The sequence below is a fragment of the Pollachius pollachius genome (assembly GCF_949987615.1).
Source record: "Pollachius pollachius genome assembly, chromosome: 1".
In the NCBI taxonomy this organism is placed as follows: Eukaryota; Metazoa; Chordata; class Actinopteri; order Gadiformes; family Gadidae; genus Pollachius; species Pollachius pollachius.
In genome coordinates this window covers 48,891,994-48,912,317 of record NC_136934.1, presented here as the reverse complement: position 1 = coordinate 48,912,317, position 20,324 = coordinate 48,891,994, and the positions used below count along the sequence as shown (strand labels likewise).

The 20,324-nt window shown below is 47.3% G+C and overlaps 1 protein-coding gene across 1 annotated transcript in view; it reads left to right on the top strand.

Annotated features, from left to right (window-relative positions):
- cdkal1 (CDK5 regulatory subunit associated protein 1-like 1) overlaps positions 1-20,324 on the top strand; it is a 224,137-nt gene that overhangs the window by 145,629 nt on the left and 58,184 nt on the right. Inside the window, exon 11 of the mRNA XM_079730965.1 lies at positions 11,758-11,938. Coding sequence (XP_079587091.1) covers positions 11,758-11,938 — 181 coding nt within the window. The remainder of the gene's footprint in view (positions 1-11,757; positions 11,939-20,324) is intronic.

Sequence of the window (20,324 nt, the reverse complement as noted above, 5' to 3'; positions counted from 1 at the left end):
ACTCGTGGAGAAAACGCATCTGTAGTTAATATGCACGGTGGTGAAAAACAGGTGCACAGGAGGTTTGTTTACACTAATGCTAGGGTGGCTGTGTGTGTTTTTGTGTGTTTGTGTGTGTGTTTGTGTGTGTCCTTAGAACTTGTCAGAGGAGCGGTGAAACTCTATTCCTCCCAGTGGTCACACATAGCAGGTGGCAAAACAACAAGCTCAATAATCTCCTCCCACTCAGACCCATTAAAACACACACACACACACCAACAAGAACTCTCTCTCTCTCTCCCTCGCTCTTTCTCTCTCTCTCTCTCTTTCTCTCTCTCTCTCTCTCTCTTTCGCTCTCTCTCTCGTTCCCTCTCTCTCTCTCTCTCTCGTTCCCCCCCTCTCTCTCTCTCTCTCTTTCTCTTTTTCTCTCTCTCGTTCTCCCTCCCTCTCTCTCTCTCTCTCGTTCTCTCCCCCTCTCTCTCTCTCTCTCTCTCTCTCTCGCTCTCTTTCGCTCTCTCTCTCTCTCTCGTTCCCCCCCCCTCTCTCTCTCTCTCTCTCTCTCGTTCTCTCCCCCTCCCTCTCTGTGTTTTGTTATGTCCACTGAGGAACCATTTCATTTTCCTTTCAATTTTTGGGTACATTAAAGTCAGATTAAATGAAGTTCACCCACCGTCATAAACAAGCAATGATCCTTCTCAGATGAAATACACATTTCTTTGCTGATGTTGACTCAAGTATTTGATTAGTTGCCTAAATTCCGCCAGCGGTGTTAATGCTTGTGAAGGCGTCTTGGGCGATGTGTCAATATTAGTTTCAGTTGACGAGGAAGGTGCCTTTGTCAACGGTACCTCTGTGCCTCACTCAACTCTGACGTGTTTGTTTGACTTGCATGCCTATCTCTCCCTCCCTCTGGTCCTTTCTCTCTCTCTCTCTCCCCCTCTCTCTGTCCTCATATCATATTTCTCTTGAGTCATTCTTTTTTTTCCCCCCGTAATCTCCCCACCCCACCAGTAGGCTCAGCTTTCTCACGCGTAGCTCCACCATCGGCCCTTAATGGCAGTTTTATCTGTGTATGTTTGTGTGAGGGCCATGCACGCCCGCACAGATGTCGGGCGAGGGTAAACATTGATAGGATTGTTGTGTGATTGGTGTCTCTCTCTCTCTGAGTCTCTATCTCCCTCTGAGTCTCTCTCTCTCTCTCTCTCTCTCTCTCTCTCTCTCTCTCTCTCTCTGAGTCTCTCTCCAACTCTTTCTTTCTCTCTCTCTGAGTCTCTCTCTCTAACTCTCTTTCGTTCTCTATCTCTAACTCTCTTTCTTCCTTTCTCTATCTCTCTCTCTCTCTCTCTCTCTCTCTCTCTCTCGCTCTCTCCCCCTCTGTGTTGTCGTCACTTTTGTATTGGTAATACTGTGGTGGAGCAAGATTTCTTGCCAGACAACCCAGGGACAGAGAATGTTGTCAACCTTTGTAATGTTAAGCATTGGTGGTTCCGCTGGAGTTCACCCTTATTAACGCTGCAGACGTTAATACTCTTAGAGTTCTGTACGTTGTCGCCCGTCGACAGCGATGCTGTTTGCCTCAGCAGAGGTTTCTTCAGGTTAATTAATCCTGTTTTTTTGCTTTGTGAACACTTTGACCTCACGTTCTGAATTGGTGAAGCCAATGGTTTGTTTATGAAGTATATTACATACCCTAACCCTTTCAAAGGGGTGTCTTTCTGAATCAACGTGTAATTACAGTTCTTCTGCATGTCTTTCATGCAAATTGCCCCAAATAACATGTTTTGATTCAGTTTTTATTCTGATTAATTTGATTTCTGAACTGTATGATTTCTGAGCTTTATGTGTGGGCTAGTTTTACTTTTTAAAAGCTGATATTGAATAAGTAATGTGAAAGGGCAGTAAAAGCATGTGAACCATTTAGAGAAATATAAAGTTTATATAAATTTCTTTCTCATTGCACGTGCAGGATAAGGGGTGATGGAGTGCATTAAGGTCTTGTTTATTCTCTTGTTATTAGACATAAGGAGGATGGCTAGGCTATATGTTCTCATTGAAATGGCCGAGCACAACCAATCAGGTGGCATTCTCTGCACAGGCAAATTATCTAGGCTTGATTTATATAATTAAACTTGGTCTCAAGTTACAAAAAAAAGAGTTTTAATAATGTGCAATTAATTCTTCCTCAGAGTATTATAGGTAACAATGTATTGCCATAATATTATTTATGTTGCCATAATATATTTTTGTGATTAGTTGGGACAAAAAGAAATTGTGTATTTGCTAAAACACTACAAGCAAAACCTCAAACTCAAATCGACATGGCCTTTCTAATATATTAACCATTCACACAATTAAATTACTGTTCAGAAAGCACTCAGCAATTATGTGGACCGCATCAATTAGCTTTTGACCTTCTGGCAACTTATTTGAAAAAAAAAAAAAAAAGTTGAATGTGCTTCAATGCTGCCAACGTTTATTTGGTACTTTTAAAGAGGTCAAGAAGTACACTCCAAGCAACTGGGTCAACAAGTCCTGGTTTAACGTTGTATGTTTTAAACCATGTGTGATGAGAAACCTAGGCAACCGTGGTCCACTAAAACTTAACCAAGGGATTGATGTGAGTGACAGTGGGTCACTGGCGGGCCAGGGCCAAACCACGTCATTGTTCAAGGACTATTTTTAAATTCAAGTGTTTGAGAGGATTCAAAAAATCTTCAACTGAAATCAAGTTTCACTATCTTATCTGTGATCGTTTCCCCCCTTCATCTGTAATACAGTTTCACCACTTCACCTGAAATTAAGTTCCACCATCTAATCTGTAGTACAGTTTCGCCCCTTCATCTGAAATACATTTTCACCCCTTCAACTGAAATACAGTTTCACCACCTCATCAGAAATTCAGTTTCACCACTTCATCGTTGCCCTAATTCTTCTAATTTGTCTGCATTTAGAAAAGGGGAAATGTGTGATCGTACCAATTTAAATTCTCCCTTCAGTGGTTGCAGTAAAGGAGCTATCTACGAAAGTTTGTTTCCATCTGTGAAATGTAAATGAAGCCCCTGCCTTTACCCGAGTAAAGAGTAATTCATTCATTCAAATGAGAATAGATTATTTCCACTTGACTTCTGCGTTTTGTTATTGTGCGTTTTTAAATTAAAAATGTCCTTCACCCAACATAAGGGCTGTATTGTTTCGTTTTTTTCTATTCCGGAATTTAAGGAAAAAGTTTCCTTCTGTTTGACAAATGAAGGCCTATGCGCTGCTTTTAATTAAATCGAGTCTCGCATGTGGCACCGCCACACACACGTCTAACTACCCGACCCTCGTTGCGGTGGCCCTGTCAGCCCCCCTGCCTGTCTCCTTGTTGTTTTGTGCGCTACGGCGTGTGTTTATCCCGCCGGTGTGGGGGGCTCGCTGCAGTGCGCGCGGGTCCAAGATGGCCAGTGTTTGTGAGGTTCATGAGAAATTAATCATTCTATTTAATCTCCTCGATGCGTCTGCTTACAGCTTCAAAGACTGCCTGATGAAATACATCATCTCAGAGAGAAAAAAAAAAAAAGGCTGCAGGGGGAATGGGGGGAGGGAGGAGAGAGCGAGAAAGACTTGGCCAGAGTGGGAGCTACCGAGTGCGTCAAAGAGAGTGAGATGGGCGGAAAAAAGAAGAAGCATTAATGATCTGAGGAGAGGTAACTGTAGAGAGGGGGAACAGAAGGAGAGAAAGTGGGAGCGATGAGGAGATGTGGGGGGGGTTGCAGGGGCGATGGGGTTGCTCAGTCCTGCTTCCATGCATGGCACAAATTAAGAGGCCTAGATATAACATGCTCTCATCTGTTCACGGACGTAGTCATATCACACTGGCGTTTCGGTGCGTGTCTCTTAGCAATGGTGTGTGTGTTGGTGTGTGCGCGCGCGCGTGTGTGTGTGTGTGTGTGCGTGCGTGCATGTGTGCTTACGTGTGTGCGCCCCAGTGCAGAAGCAGGGATTGGAGCACACAGATTCTACCCAAGATGTCCATATCTCCCTGCCCTTCTTTTATTAAAGGATTTTTTGAAACTGCCAAGTCAGCACGTCATCATTTAAACGTGGCTATGTGACATGGTGATTGGACATGGCCTAGTGGTAGTAGTAGTAGGGAACATATCATTGTGTGCACCTGATTCTGTTGGGACTGGGACGGGCCACCAAATACCCTTTCCTTCCTAATGCTCTAAAGGTACATTGTACCCATTTCAATAGACTCGACAACAATACACAACCTCTCAGCTCCAGTTCATGTTGTCTCCGTTTAGGTACACCTCCTTTCTGTGCATGCTAGCGTGTGCTGCCCTACTCCCTGGATAAATCCATCCAGAAATCCATCAGGCGCAGAGGGCTAACGATCCCAGCCTTAGCGTCATTACAGATCTTATATATATAGAAGCTTTTTATCAGGTTAGTCACTTAATCATATGCGTTTGGCCCACATACAACCAAACAAAGTAACATTGACGCACTTGTACATAACTGTATGAACGTATCATTCTCTCGTTGCTTTTGTACAACATGTACAAGAGACGAGGCTCTTAAGGGCTGAGTATGGTTCCAAGTAGACGCAACGGTGGACGGTGGACGCAAGAAGGGTCCGCGAGGACGTAAAGGGGGCCGTAACCCCCTTGCGTTGCGTGAACGTGGGACCATAATCAGCCCTTTAGGCCCTAGCAGTGCACACTGCATGCCAAAGCGCCGCTATGAGTCCTCCAGTCCCCCGACAGAGTAGTAGCGCGCTACTAAGGGCTCGGGGAGACACAGGCCGGGGTTGAGGGTTTAGAGCTGCATCAGAACGGGGGGGTGGGGGGGAGAACAAATGAAATATTGTTATGCGGGGGGGGACAGGGAAACCCACGGTGCAGGGTGATTGATGGCTGGGGTTGGCGGTTGTGATGATGATGGTGATGAGGAGGGCACAGAACTTGAAGGATATGTCGGGACTCGGTTGCCGTCTCGCATGTCATTTCCACACACATCCGCCACGGCAGCACGCTTCCTCCTCTCGCGTCACGCACGCACGCACACACACGCGCGCGCGGGATCGGAGGAGATGAGACGGCAGGGTTCAGCAGCAGCTGATCCTGACGAAGTAACGGTAGGAGGGGGAGAGGGAGAGAGAGAGACTCTCCTGGGTCCTACTCTACTCATCACCTCTCTGGACCCACCTCTCAGCTCTTAGTGTGTGTGTGGCGTGGGGCTCCCCACTCTCTTACCACTCTGTTTCCCCTCGGCCGGGGATCTCATAAGCCTTCTGCCGCTCTGACGCGCTTCGGCGGACCTGCTGAACTTGGTCCCCTGCGAGCCGCATCGACCCGGCTGCGGCCAGACGGAGACACGGGTCAGTGTCGTCGTGTCTGAGCCCGCGTGTCCGGGGTGGAGATTGACAGAACGGACACACGCAGACCCACATTCGTCCGTGGGAGTCGGTTGCTCGAGCGGTCTTCGTCGACTCCAGCAGCGCTTCCACATCGAGGCCGGATTCCGAGTCCTCCGTGAGCTCTGATCGGCAGCTCGGCCTCATCAGAGGATTCCCAATTGGGGTCTCGTCAGGCCTTGTTCGGAGGGGAAGTCGAACCGGTTCACAGCCTGGACATGGAGAAAGCTTTATCCGGCCAATTACCTGCCAGCGCTTTGACACACCCACGCAGACGCCACCTTTACCCCCCTCCCCATCGTCCTCTACCCATCAGGAGAGGAGTCCCTGCTCCCCCCACCTCCCTCTCTCTCTCTCTCTCTGTGTCTCTCTCTCTCTCTCTCTCTACCCCTCGCACTCTCTCTCTCTCTCTCTCTCTCTCTCTCTCTCTCTTAATGGCGATGCCATCCATCTGCACATTTAGCTCGCCACTAACACTGCCCGCACTCGTCAATGCTCTACCCTAAACAACCCCCGTCAGAAAGCCATGTCCCTCACCAAGTTATTTTGCTCTGTTGTCACTGCACGTACATCACCAACAAAACATAAATCATTATGAATGTGTTTTGTTTGTCATAAGTATAGAAATGATGTAACCTGTGCGTCAACGAGGCAATCAACAGGAAATGGAGCTAGTTTCGTGGACCATGGGAATCATTTTCCCGGAGTGTAGATGTTTGCTTACAGGTAGAACAAGGCGACTCCACAGGGATAACGGGTGTAAAATGTGCGTTTGCGTTGGTGCATATTCACAGGCATTTTTCCTGCAGTTATTTCAATTATCACACTGCGATCGGGTGAATCCCTTCCAAGTCATGCACACACACACACACACACACACACACACACACACACAGTCAATATTGCTAAGGTGAGTGAGATGATTTTCCTCAACTTTGGCTATTAACAACATACTCCCACATCCCTGCACTCTCTCTTTCTCTCTCTCTCCCTCTCTCTCTCTCTCTCTCTCTCTCTCTCTCTCTCTCTTCCATTCAACACCTACGGATGACTGGCTCCAGTGTGCTGAATATTACCATTTCGGAGAACACACACACACACTTAAATACTCACTCAAACACACATACAATCACCCACTCTCTGCAGCACAGATGGGTAGCGTGTTCTCTGACAGATGAACAGGTAAATGTTTACCTTCCCAGATTGTCTCTCTTCGGCAATCATCTTTCTCTCTCTCTCTCCCTGCCTGTTTGTGTGTCTGTCTCGGTCCCCCTGTCTCCCCCCTCCCTCTCCCTCTTTCTCTCCTTTTTCTCTTTTTCTCTGTCCCCCTCCTGTCTTTCTCGATCTCTCTCGGTCTTTCCTCCTTCCTCCTGTCTCTCTCTCTTTCTCTATCTCTCTCTGCCCCCCCCCCCTCCTATGCCTCTCTCTCTGTCTCTCCTTCCCTAAAGCTCCTTGCTGCATACATTCAGCCTTTTTCTGAGTGTGAGGTTTCTTTTGTTTGCGTCTTCTTTCTCTGGGAGACGGAGCTGTCCCATCGGCCTTGCCTCCATCTAATCAGTAGGGCTGCGCATACCCAGCTGTTGTGCTGTGAGCCACTCACAATCCACACATACATTAAAGCCTATGGCGGCAGCCCCGTATGCGTGTAGGCACAAAGAAAGCTGTGTGTGTGGACTAAAAGTTAGTCTTGAAGTGGTTTATATTGTGCCATGGCTGTTTTCCTGCCTGAACTACCAGTACTACTACACTAAGGCTATAGACACACACACACACACACACACACACACACACACACACACACACACACACACGTCTGCACACACACCAAATTACATGGCTCATGCAAATCAACACAAACACCGAATTGAAGGATTTGCTTTTCATCCACGGCATTGAAAGCGTTGATAGTGCACAGTGTCAATGCACACACACCCAATCACGCACGCACACAGACACGCTGCCTCCATTATTGCTGTTTGGCATTAGTTTGTCACTAAAGTGTATCCTCGTTTTGAGGAAGTACGACACGCCGTTGTATATTGATAGTGTGGCAATGTTCACGTCTACTCAGTTTGTAGCACAATGGTACATGCAGCCGGTGATCCATGCAGGAGATCTCACTGCATGTGAGGTGGTTTAACCTGTGCACAGTCCAATCGGTCTGGCTCAACTGGCCGGTTAAGGCTGCTTAAACCAGCCCTCATCTGTTTACACATTTCCGGGGACTGGGGTTGAATCTTTTCACCCTTCTGTAACTCACCGCTAAAATGTAGCTCCTCGTTCTAAAAGCAAAAGTCACACTAATGTGTGCTTAATATGTTATCATTCCCATGTTCATTTTCTGTTCATTTGTTCAGTCTTTTTTTTTTTTTTTCTCATGGTTTTTAATTTGAATTACAACCCATCGCTCTGCACCCACCTTGTCAAGATACTGTCTCATTTACCACTGCTGCCTTTACTCTTTGTGACCCTGCTCTCTCTCTGTCTCTTCCTCCCGCTCTCACTCTCTCTCACTCTCTCTATCTATCTATAGCTCTCTCTCTCTCTCTGTGTCTCTCTCTCTCTCTGCGTCTCTCTGTCGCTCGCTCCCTGTCTCGCTCTCTGTCTCTCTCACTCTCTCTCTCTCTCTCTCTCTGTGTCTCTCTCTATCTCTCTCTCTCTCTCTCTCTCTCTCTCTCTCTCTCTCTCTCTCTATCTCTCTCTCTCTCTCTCTGTGTCTCTGTCGCTCGCTCCCTGTCTCGCTCTCTGTCTCTCTCTCTGTCTCGCTCTGTCTCTGTCTCTCTCTTCGCTCTCTGTCTTTCTCTCTCTCTCTCTCTCTCTCTCTGTGTCTCTCTGTCGCTCGCTCCTGTCTCTCTCTCTTTGCTCTCTGTCTCTCTCTCTCTCTCTCCCCCCCCACCCACCCTCACCCTCCCTCACCCTTTACCTCGCCGTCTTCCCTCTCCTTCAGTGCGGAGTGTCGGTGCACTTCCCGTTCATTAGTGTCACACATCACACCCACGTCACCTAAAGATCGGGAAGACGGAGGTGTCAGAACCGCTCTGTGTGTGTGTGTGTGTGTGTGTGTGTGTGTGTGTGTGTGTGTGTGTGTGTGTGTGCGCGCGTGTGCGTGTGTGTGTACAACGTCCGTCATCGTGTTTAATTTTTTTATCTCACTCTACACCTTTAGTGAGCCAATTCGCACCGCTTTAAAGCCCACTATTACTTTCTTCTTCCACTCGTGTCTCTCGTACAGCTGGTGTGCATTATTTGGCACCTTTTACATTAAGGTCGGAAGCAATTTATTCTTAGAGAATCACACGATTACCTTAATTTCATGGAAGTGTGTTCTTCGTCTGTATTGCTCTGTGTGCAAACTGTATACACACTCATAAATGCATGCTTATTAACGGGGTAATGAACCCCGAATCTTTTTTGATTTTGTTTTAACCATGGTCATTTGTCAAACATAATACTTTTTGAATAAGATTAACATTTCAAAGATAGTGTTTTTCAACAGATATATTTTTAGTAGATAATAAATGGGCTGAAGCAATATAGTCCATGCTTTCAGGGTGAAACAGCCCCATAATTAAGAGAAAGCAGCAGTAAAATGCCAGGTCTTTGTCAGTCCGCACCAACCAGCGTGTCAACGTTCTGCTGTACCCTGAACTCCAGGTCAGTCTTTTTCCGGACGACGAGCTCCACCAGCGGCAAGGTCTGCCTGTGGCCGTGTGGACCACGTGGTGGATGGGGTTGATGTTCATGGCCGCATCTGATAGGGGGTTAAGCTCCCTCGGACGTTTTGCTGTAACACAACGGTGTGTGGTGCATTTTATGTACAACGTTGCTCATTATAGTCGTTATAATGTTCGACCGTCGCCACAGTGTGCGGAACATTTTACACACAGGATTGCTCAATGTAACGCTCGTACACACCAACGTGCCTGGCTTTAAGAAATATCACAAAGTTGGCATGGGTCGTAACCATGGTGATAACACCGCCCCCTCATTCCTAGAACTCTCAGCCCGAAGGGCATTTTTCTAAATATATTGGAGCTGAAACGAGGGGGTTAACTTACACTTCAACTCTTTGGTTTGGGTTATAATTGTACTGATTCATTTTATTTATATACTCTGAACCAGTGAATTCAGTTGGTTGGCTGAAAGCGATGCAAGAGAGGCCTTAGGAAGATCGTTATACGTAAGAAAAACACAGACACGACCAGTCTTATCAGCGCAAACCGTGGTGGAGAAGTTTCCTCATTGCCCGTCTCTTTCACTCAATCTGTGGCAGTCAGCGTGGTGTGATTGAGGTGATACCTCCATGCGTGTTCCTTGAGGGGACCAAATGTAGTAGACCATTATTTAATGTAATAATTGTGGATGAGAAGTGCGCGATAAGCACTGCGAAAGGTTAGCCCTAATCACGGGAGGGATGTTAGTGTTTAATCCATTTGTTCATTCCATGCAGATTCTCGACACACTCCCAAGGGGTAGTCAGGCAGAGGAGAGAGAGGTCAAGGATGCCTGTGCCTGCAGGCGACTGGTTAATATTAATGACTGTCAGCCAATTGAAGCTCATCAATAGGTCAGGGGTTATCTTTCAGGAGCAGAGGCATGAAGTTAATGTGATTAAAGATGCATCTTGTTGTCGATGGAGAGAGAAAATGAATTTTCTTTCCTCCTCTATTCTTAACTTCTTTTGTTGTGCGAGCTCTCGTTCCCGGTCTAGTTTCCCGCAGCGATGTGTTTGTGTGTCTGCTTCTTTAATGTGTGATAAGCTATTTCTCTGCTTGTCTCACCTGTCTAAATGTTTGTCACATGTCTCCTCCAAAGATCTATATCTTTGTGTTTCTTAATCCTCCTATCTTTATTATGGTTATATCTATCAATACTCGCATGTGATGGGCTTGTGGGTAAAACAGTTCAGAAAGTCAGACCCTGTTTCACACATTGCATTAAAAGCTGGCAAGTGTGCTAGATAGCGGGCTCCTATAAAGCTTAACAGCTCAAGCCGCAGGTAAATAGCTTATTTGTAATGAATGTGTAATGAAAGGAAAAGGCTTCTGGATGCCCCTATCCCTATCATCCCCATCTTTGGCTGTTGATCAATAGTTATCCTCGCTAGCATTGGACATTGATTTCCTGGGCGGTATCGACCTCTGTCTTCCGATCTACTCCGGAAAAGCACGGGAGTTTGCTCTAAAGGGGTATGATGTCCGACTTTGGAAGCAGACTGCTTGTTAAAGTGCTCCTGGTTGCCAGTCGCAAAGCCTATTGGGGACAGGGTTATATTCAACCTGCAGGTTCAGGTCCTCTCCTGTCTTGTCTTTATGTGAATAAGTTAACAAGTACAGAACATTCAAAGATCTCAGGATGTATTGTGTATAAACACAATGAGACATGTCATTATACGCACAAAACTAAGCATCCTGTGTTCACACCCTGGCCCCCCTAGTTCTGGGTTTATTTATATCCTCCAAATGTTGAAGGCAGAGCAGCTATGACTTGTGTCTTCTAGAATTGATGGCCATTTTGCCATTGTCAATACTGACAGAAGTCTCGGAGCTAATCGACTCGTCCATTCCCATTGGCTGGGATTAATCCAATGAGCCGACAGGTCGATAATGAATCACTAAAGACTGTTGGCTGGGACTGCTAATCAGATTCTGATTGGTTGAAAGACTGCGGGGAATGGCCCGGACAAGCTTAAGATGGTCTGCTTTTCAATACCAAGGCCTCCATCGACCCATGGGCTCCAATTAACCGCCTGTCAAGGCAAATATCCATAGCCTTGTTCAATGGGTAGCGCTAAAACTTACATTTGTGTTTCTTCCCATTCGTGGTGCGACATACAGTTCAATTCAAAAGCATACCACAGTATATTTGACCTTTTTATAAAGAAGTTAGCTTTTTATCAAGCCTGCATTCCAACAGTGTCTCAGCCTGGTTACAAACTAAACTTTTCTAAAGGTTTAAATAACGGAATGTTCTGCCTCGCCGCGCACCCGGTCAGTCAGTGGTTTGAGATCTCTCAATAGTTGTAATTTCTGAGTGTAGAGTGATTGAATATTATAATGCCGGTATGTGCTGATTCACCCGGTACATACCTCAACTCCCATCGTCAAAGGACACAAATTAGCAACACAAAGGATTTCCTTTTTTTAAAGCAGGCTTTGGGGAAATGAAAGCTTTATTGTTATAATTCTTATTCATTTTCACAGGCAGTTTGGAATATTACATTTGAAATAATGGACTGAATGCTAACGACTACGAATTAAATGATTAGCACCTCTGGTTGCCAAAGAACAACATTAAACCCGACCGCGCCGCACAGAACGGAGAAAGGCGGTGAGCTTGTCCTTAATTCACGCCGACGTTCCCTCGACCACTTCCAGGGTTCCCGGGATAACCATCGCCACGGACATCATCTGCGGCTTCCCGGGCGAGACGGAGGCGGACTTCCAGGAGACGCTGGAAATGGTTCGGCAGTACCGCTTCCCAAGCCTCTTCATCAACCAGTTCTACCCTCGGCCCGGCACCCCCGCTGCAAAGATGGAGCAGGTCGCCGCCCATGTGGTGAGTTAGCACGGCGAGCACCAGAACGTAGAACCAGGCTAGACAGAACCAGTATGCACACCCAGGGAAGACAGAACTAGAAGGTAGACCCAGGGAACTAGAACGTACACCCAGGAAAGAGGGAACCAGGACGTAGACTCAAGGAACCAGGACGTAGATCCAGGGCAGACAGAACCAGAACGTATACCCAGGGAACTAGAACGTACACCCAGGAAAGAGGGAACCAGGACGTAGATCCAGGGCAGACAGAACCAGAACGTATACCCAGGGAACTAGAACGTACACCCAGGAAAGAGGGAACCAGGACGTAGATCCAGGGCAGACAGAACCAGAACGTATACCCAGGGAACTAGAACGTACACCCAGGAAAGAGGGAACCAGAACGTAGACTCAAGGAACCAGGACGTAGATCCAGGGCAGACAGAACCAGAACGTATACCCAGGGAACTAGAACGTACACCCAGGAAAGAGGGAACCAGAACGTAGACTCAAGGAACCAGGACGTAGATCCAGGGCAGACAGAACCAGAACGTATACCCAGGGAACTAGAACGTACACCCAGGAAAGAGGGAACCAGAACGTAGACTCAAGGAACCAGGACGTAGATCCAGGGCAGACAGAACCAGAACGTATACCCAGGGAACTAGAACGTACACCCAGGAAAGAGGGAACCAGAACGTAGACTCAAGGAACCAGGACGTAGATCCAGGGCAGACAGAACCAGAACGTATACCCAGGGAACTAGAACGTACACCCAGGAAAGAGGGAACCAGAACGTAGACTCAAGGAACCAGGACGTAGATCCAGGGCAGACAGAACCAGAACGTATACCCAGGGAACTAGAACGTACACCCAGGAAAGAGGGAACCAGAACGTAGAATCAAGGAACCAGGACGTAGATCCAGGGCAGACAGAACCAGAACGTATACCCAGGGAACTAGAACGTACACCCAGGAAAGAGGGAACCAGAACGTAGACTCAAGGAACCAGGACGTAGATCCAGGGCAGACAGAACCAGAACGTATACCCAGGGAACTAGAACGTACACCCAGGAAAGAGGGAACCAGAACGTAGACTCAAGGAACCAGGACGTAGATCCAGGGCAGACAGAACCAGAACGTATACCCAGGGAACTAGAACGTACACCCAGGAAAGAGGGAACCAGAACGTAGACTCAAGGAACCAGGACGTAGATCCAGGGCAGACAGAGCGAAGATCCATAGAACCAGCACGTAGATCAAGGGAACCAGAACTAGAACCTAGACCCAGGGAACTAGAACCTAGACCCAGGGAAGATGGAACCAGAACAAAGACCCAGGGAAGACAGAACGTAGATCCATAGATCCAGATCGTAGATCCATAGAACCAAAGCGTAGATCCAGGGGAGACAGAACTAGAACGTAGATCCAGGGCAGACAGAACCAGCACATGAGCCAGGGCAGACGGACCCAGAGATGGAAAGGTAATATTAAATTAGATGTGAGATTTTCAAGTGGCAATCTCAATGATTTTGATAAAATTCCATTCTGAGACACCTTTGGGGATAAGCGCTAATTTTACAAAGAGAGATTCAGTGTCACCACCGACAACCGGTTCATAAAATTCCTAATCCTACAAATGCAAGGTGCTTTCATCAGTCGGCCATAGGCTTATCACCATCGTGTTACCTCATAGGTGATAGTGAATTAACAGACATTTATTAACATGAAAACCTTCAGTTTCGCACTAGAAAAAATAAAATGGATGGACTTTTTTATCACGCAGTCATTTAAAATATATTTTTCTCCAAAGTGGGTTAAAAGCAATACAGTTATTCAGGGATGGGTGGGACATCTTGCTCAAGGGTGCCTGCCTTGGTTAGGCTAGATCAGAACCAGTTCATTTTGTCTGCCATTTGAATACCTTAACCCCCCCACTATCCGGCCCCCTTGTTATCGGCGGGTTAGGGAGTGTTTAGGGGGAGATAGAAGGAGGAAAGGAAGCAGACATACAAAGTAAAAATGAAAAGACTCCCGAGCATGTGAATCGCTTTGGGTAAAGTCATTGAAGTGGTAGAGATGAGAACAAGAGGATTGATAATTATGGAGCCGTGTTCGGCGCTACGTATAGCGCACACGTTCTGACACACACGTTCTGACACACTATGATTTGTAAAACCATCCTACTTTGTTACTGAACGCGGGCTGTGTTTTAGCTCACCACTTCTCCAATGTTGTTTCTAGCGCCTTAACGTGCGCGATAAGGTTCAGCCGGTGACGTGAAGTGACAGCTTGAAACCCTGGCCTCCCTCCTCTTCCCTTACGTTCCTCTGCATATGGGATTTATGTCTGTGTGTGTGTGTGTGTGTGCATGTGAGTTTGCCCGTGGTCTATTCCCAAGTAGTACTCCCACGTTTCTATCAGGGGAGTGCAGGCCAACCTTGTGTCATCTCCGTGTGTACCAAAGAACGCTGTTCCAATTCTGTCATGATTTTTGAAGAATTCTGATGAATTTTAATGTTACTAATCCGGCAAGCTCTTTAAGGCAGGCATCATCGGGAAAGTATGTGTATGCTTGTGTCTTTGTATTTTTAGGTTTTTATCTTTGAATTTTTCTTTCAGGCATGTTTGAATAAGTGGGCACTTTGATATGGCTAACAAGTCTGACAGACAATGACATGAAATTATTTATTTCTTTAGAATACAATATCGAAAAACGTGCGCTTTAAAGGGTAAAATGCAAGAAAAACTTTTAGCCTTGGCTCTTGGCTTAACAGATGTATATATAAAAACACACTGATATTATAACAGATGGGTCTGTATAGGAGCATGCACCTAATATACAAGCACCTAATATGCTTTGCAATGTATAAGTTCATTTGTTTGAAATCTGAAACAAAGCTGCCAACTTTATTTATACAGATGAATTAGAACTACAAAGTCATAATGTATAATTAACATATACAACATTGTAATCTAATATATGCTTGTTTAAGATAGAAACAAGCATAACGGTAATTGTATTCTCATTACCAAGGGCGCCAGAGTTGGCTCTTGCTATTGGTTTCCTGTTTGCCAATATGGCCCGATATGTTGACATCAACTGGCCATTGGACAATAAACACAGCCAGGTGGAAACCAGTTGGGATTCCTGCTTGATTGCATGACCAATTATTGGTCTTTATTCATCTTTCACAATTTGCTCTTTGCATGGGTGTTTTCTGGGATTCCAGACAGTTGTCGATGTACTGTGGTTTAGCGGTATCAGTTATAGACTCTCTTTATTTTAGAGTAACCCAAATACTCTGTGAGTTTACAAGCAGAGGGGAGCCCGATTTGGCCGGGTAACCAGGTTACAGTCGTTAACCAGTTGAGGGATTTGCATTTAGTAACCCAAATACTCTGTACGTTTACATGCAGAGGGGAACCCAGTTTGGCCAGGTAACCAGGTTACGGTCGTTAACCAGTTGAAGGTTTAGCATTTCTTTATCCCATTTTACACACCACTTCTGTAACGCGGTTACGGAAGCAAGTTGAAAACTGACAGGCGCATTAAATCAAACCGTTACACTTCAAAGACTGAGGATATTCAACAGATATGCCTGCTCTGGAATAAAGCCATCCAATGATCTCATGATTACAAACATAGCGACAATAAAGAGAGCACTCAAAAGCGATGTATGTGAAACACCTTATTCAATATTTAGCGACCCCAATCCCGCACACCCACACACACACACACACACACACACACACACACACACACACACACACTTAGATATATCCTTGTGATGCATAACACAATGCATCAGCTAAAGTTTTTTTGCCCAACTTCAGAGCATCAGAATCACATCCAAATTCACAATCAAAGCCCTTCTGCCATCGCCTCCCCTCCATCTCCAACTTTGTTCTTCCAAGTTACATCCTATACAGCCATCTGGCTGACAGTGCTTCCCTCTTATAGGTCTATCTCTCCTTTCTCTACTGTTTCTACCCTATGCTCTCTCTCTCTTTCTCTGATTCTCTCTCTCACTGTGATTGTCTGGCATGCTCGCTCGCTCGCTCTCTCATATCAAAGTCAGACTGTGCTTCTTTCAAGTGGAGCTCCTTCATATGCCATTCTCTTTCTCCCTCCCTGCTCCCCTGCTCCTCCTCCACTCCTCAGGAGCAGAAACCTGCTGTCCTGGAGGCTCTCTTCATCCCCAAACACCCCACCAAGCTCCCCGCAACCCCCTGCCTCAACCCATCTCTCTCTCTCGCTCTCTCGCCCTCTCGTCTTTTTATTTTCCTACTGTTCTCCTTCTTATCTCTGTCTATCTCGCTCTCACTCCCTATCTCCCGGCTCTCTGGTCTCCTTGTCCGTTTTATCTGGCTTTTATTGCCGTGGAAGCACTCATCTGGGCCTTGATTTGGCTCCCCAGACGGCCCCCCCGTGCGTTTGATAGTCAGGTAGCAGCAGCAACCGTCTGGAGCACTCTGCCTTGAAACGCACTCACGTTGTCTTTGCCGGCTGTTGTTCTGGTCCGTGTCGCCCAGCTGAAGGCCATCGATGTGTGTGACAGAACGGCAAACGCAGCAATGCGTCCTGTTTCTATCAATGTGTTCAGATAGTCCTTGGTGGGAGATCACAAGCACATCATGAGATTGAGCTTTTAAGAACCCCAAAACCTGTTTTCCTTTTCTATCCTTCCTGGAAATCTGTAACGACACTAGTCAGAATTGATCAAAAGAAAAATGTTGTTTAGTACTTGGCAATCCTGAACATAATACAACCACACCGACCAGAGGCTAAGAACCGAGAAAATATCCCCAGAGTCTTGTCCAAACGATATTTGATCATCCATAGAATATTAGCTGTTACCACGTATATATGGACGCATGTGTGTTCGCGTGCATTATCGCAGGCATAGACATGTGGACATGGATGAATCAGTGTCGGATCGCTCACTAATACACCTGCCTCGGTGATAGAGGCTCCGTATCGTGCACCTGTTCACCTGCCTTATAAACCCAAAGAACACACACGCACAATCAAACGCGCTCACTGGGGCGTGCCCACCACCAGCTCACACACACGTGCATGGACACACACTGTGCTACTTAAGCATATTGTTGGGCACCTGCTACAATATTTATACACACACACACACGCACACACACACACAAGGGTCACTCATTAATAAAGTGCACCAGATGGTTTGTCTGGCGAACAACAGTGATGCGAGTCCAACGGAGCGAGAGACGGATGGATGAAGCGATGTTCGGCGGGGGGGAGGGCGGGGATGTGAGATGCTAGTCTCGGGGAGGAACCATAGGTGGAGGTCAGAGATGAAGACATCAAGAAAACATCCGTGCAGGCGGTTCAACGTGTGCATCCTAATGTACAAAGAAAGCCGAGACGTGGAAACAAAACGAGAGGTTGCTAAGAGAGAGTCGGGGCCTGATATCGAACCGCGTGGCTCGACCGTGTGTTTTAGTTTTGTTTAGTATTTCCCGTAATCTCTGCAGGGTTTAACACATAACCCCCTCCTTACCCCAGCCCCCCTCCCCTGAACCAACCCTTAGGTACCGTTCATCACTGATTGCCAGTGATGAATGGGCTTCGGCCACAGAAACACAGGGATGGGGTCCTGGGGGTGGGGGGAGAGACAGAATGAGGAAGGATGGATGAGGAGGGAGGTAAACTGTGGAGGAGAGCAGAGCCACAGAGAAGAGTGCTTTGACAGCAAAAGAAAGAGGGGAGGAAAAAAGAAGGACGCATCCTAGCGCTATTAGCTTGGGTCTCCATAATCATCCTCAGGTGTATGGAACTTAGCCTTGATAAATTGAGGCAGACTGCGTGTGTGCGCGCGTATGGCTGGGTGTGTCTGCGTGTGTGTGTGCGTGTGCGCGTGGGTCTACTACATTTGTATGTCTACACATGCGTCTCTTCGTAGGTGTGAACGTATGTCGGGGCAGCAGGTCTCCTGGCAAGCGCAGAGAGAACTGAGGCAGAAAAAAAGAGAGGCAGATATGAGAGAGAGAGCAGCTGTAGAGAGAGTGAGAGGGAGAAGCGGAGAGAGAGGGAGACCAGGAGAGAGAGAGAGAGGGAGACCAGGGGAGGAAGAGAGGGAGAGAGAGAGAGGGAGACCAGGGGAGGAAGAGAGGGAGAGAGAGAGAGGGAGACCAGGGGAGGGAGGGAGGGAGGGAGGGAGGGAGAGAGAGAGAGAGAGAGAGAGAGAGAGAGAGAGAGAGAGAGAGAGAGAGAGAGAGAGAGAGAGAGAGAGAGAGAGAGAGAGAGACCAGTAGTGCTAGAGAGAGAGGGAGAGTGAGAAGGGGGTGATTAACTGTTCTTGTGGGACGGTGTTTTTTAATTTCCCCTGGTTGTAATTGGTTAAGAACTCCATTATTCCGTCAGGCGGTGTTGAGACCGCTGGCGGAGCGCTAACAGCTGGCCGGCTGCTATTAGCTCCATCAGCGCACCGCACCATCATTTATCTACGCTCGGACACACACAGTCGCGCACACTCACACGCACACAACGGATACACACACAAACGCATGCGCACGCGACACACACACAATCACAACGGATACACACAGGCAGGCACACTCATGCAACACACACACAGACACACGCACCGTCGCGTGCACTAACACAAACGCACACATGCACACACTCGCACACCATACACACGCAGACTCTATCACACACACACACTCACACAATGGATACACACACTCATGCATGCAAAAGACTCACACACATGCACGCACGCACACACACACACACACACACACACGCGCACGCGTGCGCACGGCTGTGGTGTTCATGCATGTTCCCCATTTCCATTTCCATTTCCTTACACACTCTCGCTGTCTGATTCCTCCCCGTTTTCACCATCAAATTACTAGCCGTTTAATACATACATCAGGGGACATAATGGCATGCTAAGGTATGCTAAGTGCGGTATTAAAGGTAGCGCTGGCGGTTAAGTTGCTGTCTGGGCGCACGTTTGACTGGCCATTGATTGATGACAACAGACTCCCGGCTAATAGTCTGTGACCCGCCGCGCAACGTTCTATTGTAGCCCTCCCTTCGTTTTGCATGTGGACACAGAAAAAGGCTTTGATCGGATAACTCGCCTTTTTAGACGAGGGGGGGCGGTTCGATCCGTACGGATCAAATCGCCCCGCCCCCTGCCCATGCGGAGACAGACAGACTGACACTATGGATCAAAAAAATCCTTTTGGATCATAAAATGTAGCCAAAAGCAGAAAGAGACGGCGTGACGTTTGCCGAATCAACACGTATTGTGTTTTTCGCGATCAGAGGCAGGCGGCACCTTCAGAGAACATAGGTGTACGGTTCAGCCGAGAGACGGGTGCCTGTAGGAACGGGGGCTTTGTTCCCTGGTAGAGCCTCCAGGGCGAACTCTCCCGAGACGCCGCCGCCCCTGTGCGATCGCTCGCCTTTATTTTTAGGGTGAGAAAAAAAGCGAAAGGAACAGCAGGTTGCTTATCCTGAGGTTCCTCCAACCTCAAATTGAGGCCATCAGGCGTTTATCTCTCTGGCGTGCGGCGCGTGTGCCACTCATGGTCGTCATTACCCTCCGCTTGGGTCTCTCTGCCCGCGTCTGAGAAACGTTCAAAGGCTCGCAGAGAGGGCCTCCTCGGATTGTTGAACTGATGTTGGGGGATGAGTGTTTTCCTTAACGGCAGCAGGTACGCTATAGAGGACGCGCTCCCTGCCGTTTGATTCAATCTGCACCTCAGGCTGTCAAGTCATTTTCCTCCCCTTTTCTTTGCCCAGCTGGCACAGCTGCTCCCCTCATCTTCATTGATTTAGTGCATTAATATAAAATACAAATTCCCCACTTACACGTCCAGGGCTGTGCCCGACATCTTTCCCGCGAATATAGAATAACCGGGAGCTTTTGGTACTGGTGCGTATTGAAGCATGATGAAGTCCTCCATTTTTTTTAGTCGCCATGCATTTTTGGCACTGGTTGAAAAACAATCAGTCCCCCAGATCTGTCTATAGAGCGAGCCACTGCCTCCTTCGGCACTGTAGTACTACACTCCTCTCCCTCTCTAATACAGCCACGAGTCACACACACACACACACACACACACACACACACACACACACACACACACACACACACACACACACACACACACACACACACACACACACACACACACACACACACACACACACACACACACACACACACTCGATCATAGGCTTTATCTTCCATTAAAAACAGATGCCGTAAGAGCTTTGAATCCACCGGAGAAAAGGGTTGTGGACCAGAGAAGGGAGGCAGGTGGTTTTCCTTTTATCTGCACAATCTGCTTGCGTAAATATTGAAGATGAAACGGTGTAATGTTGTACATTGGAGACAGGGCCCTTTCGCGTTTCA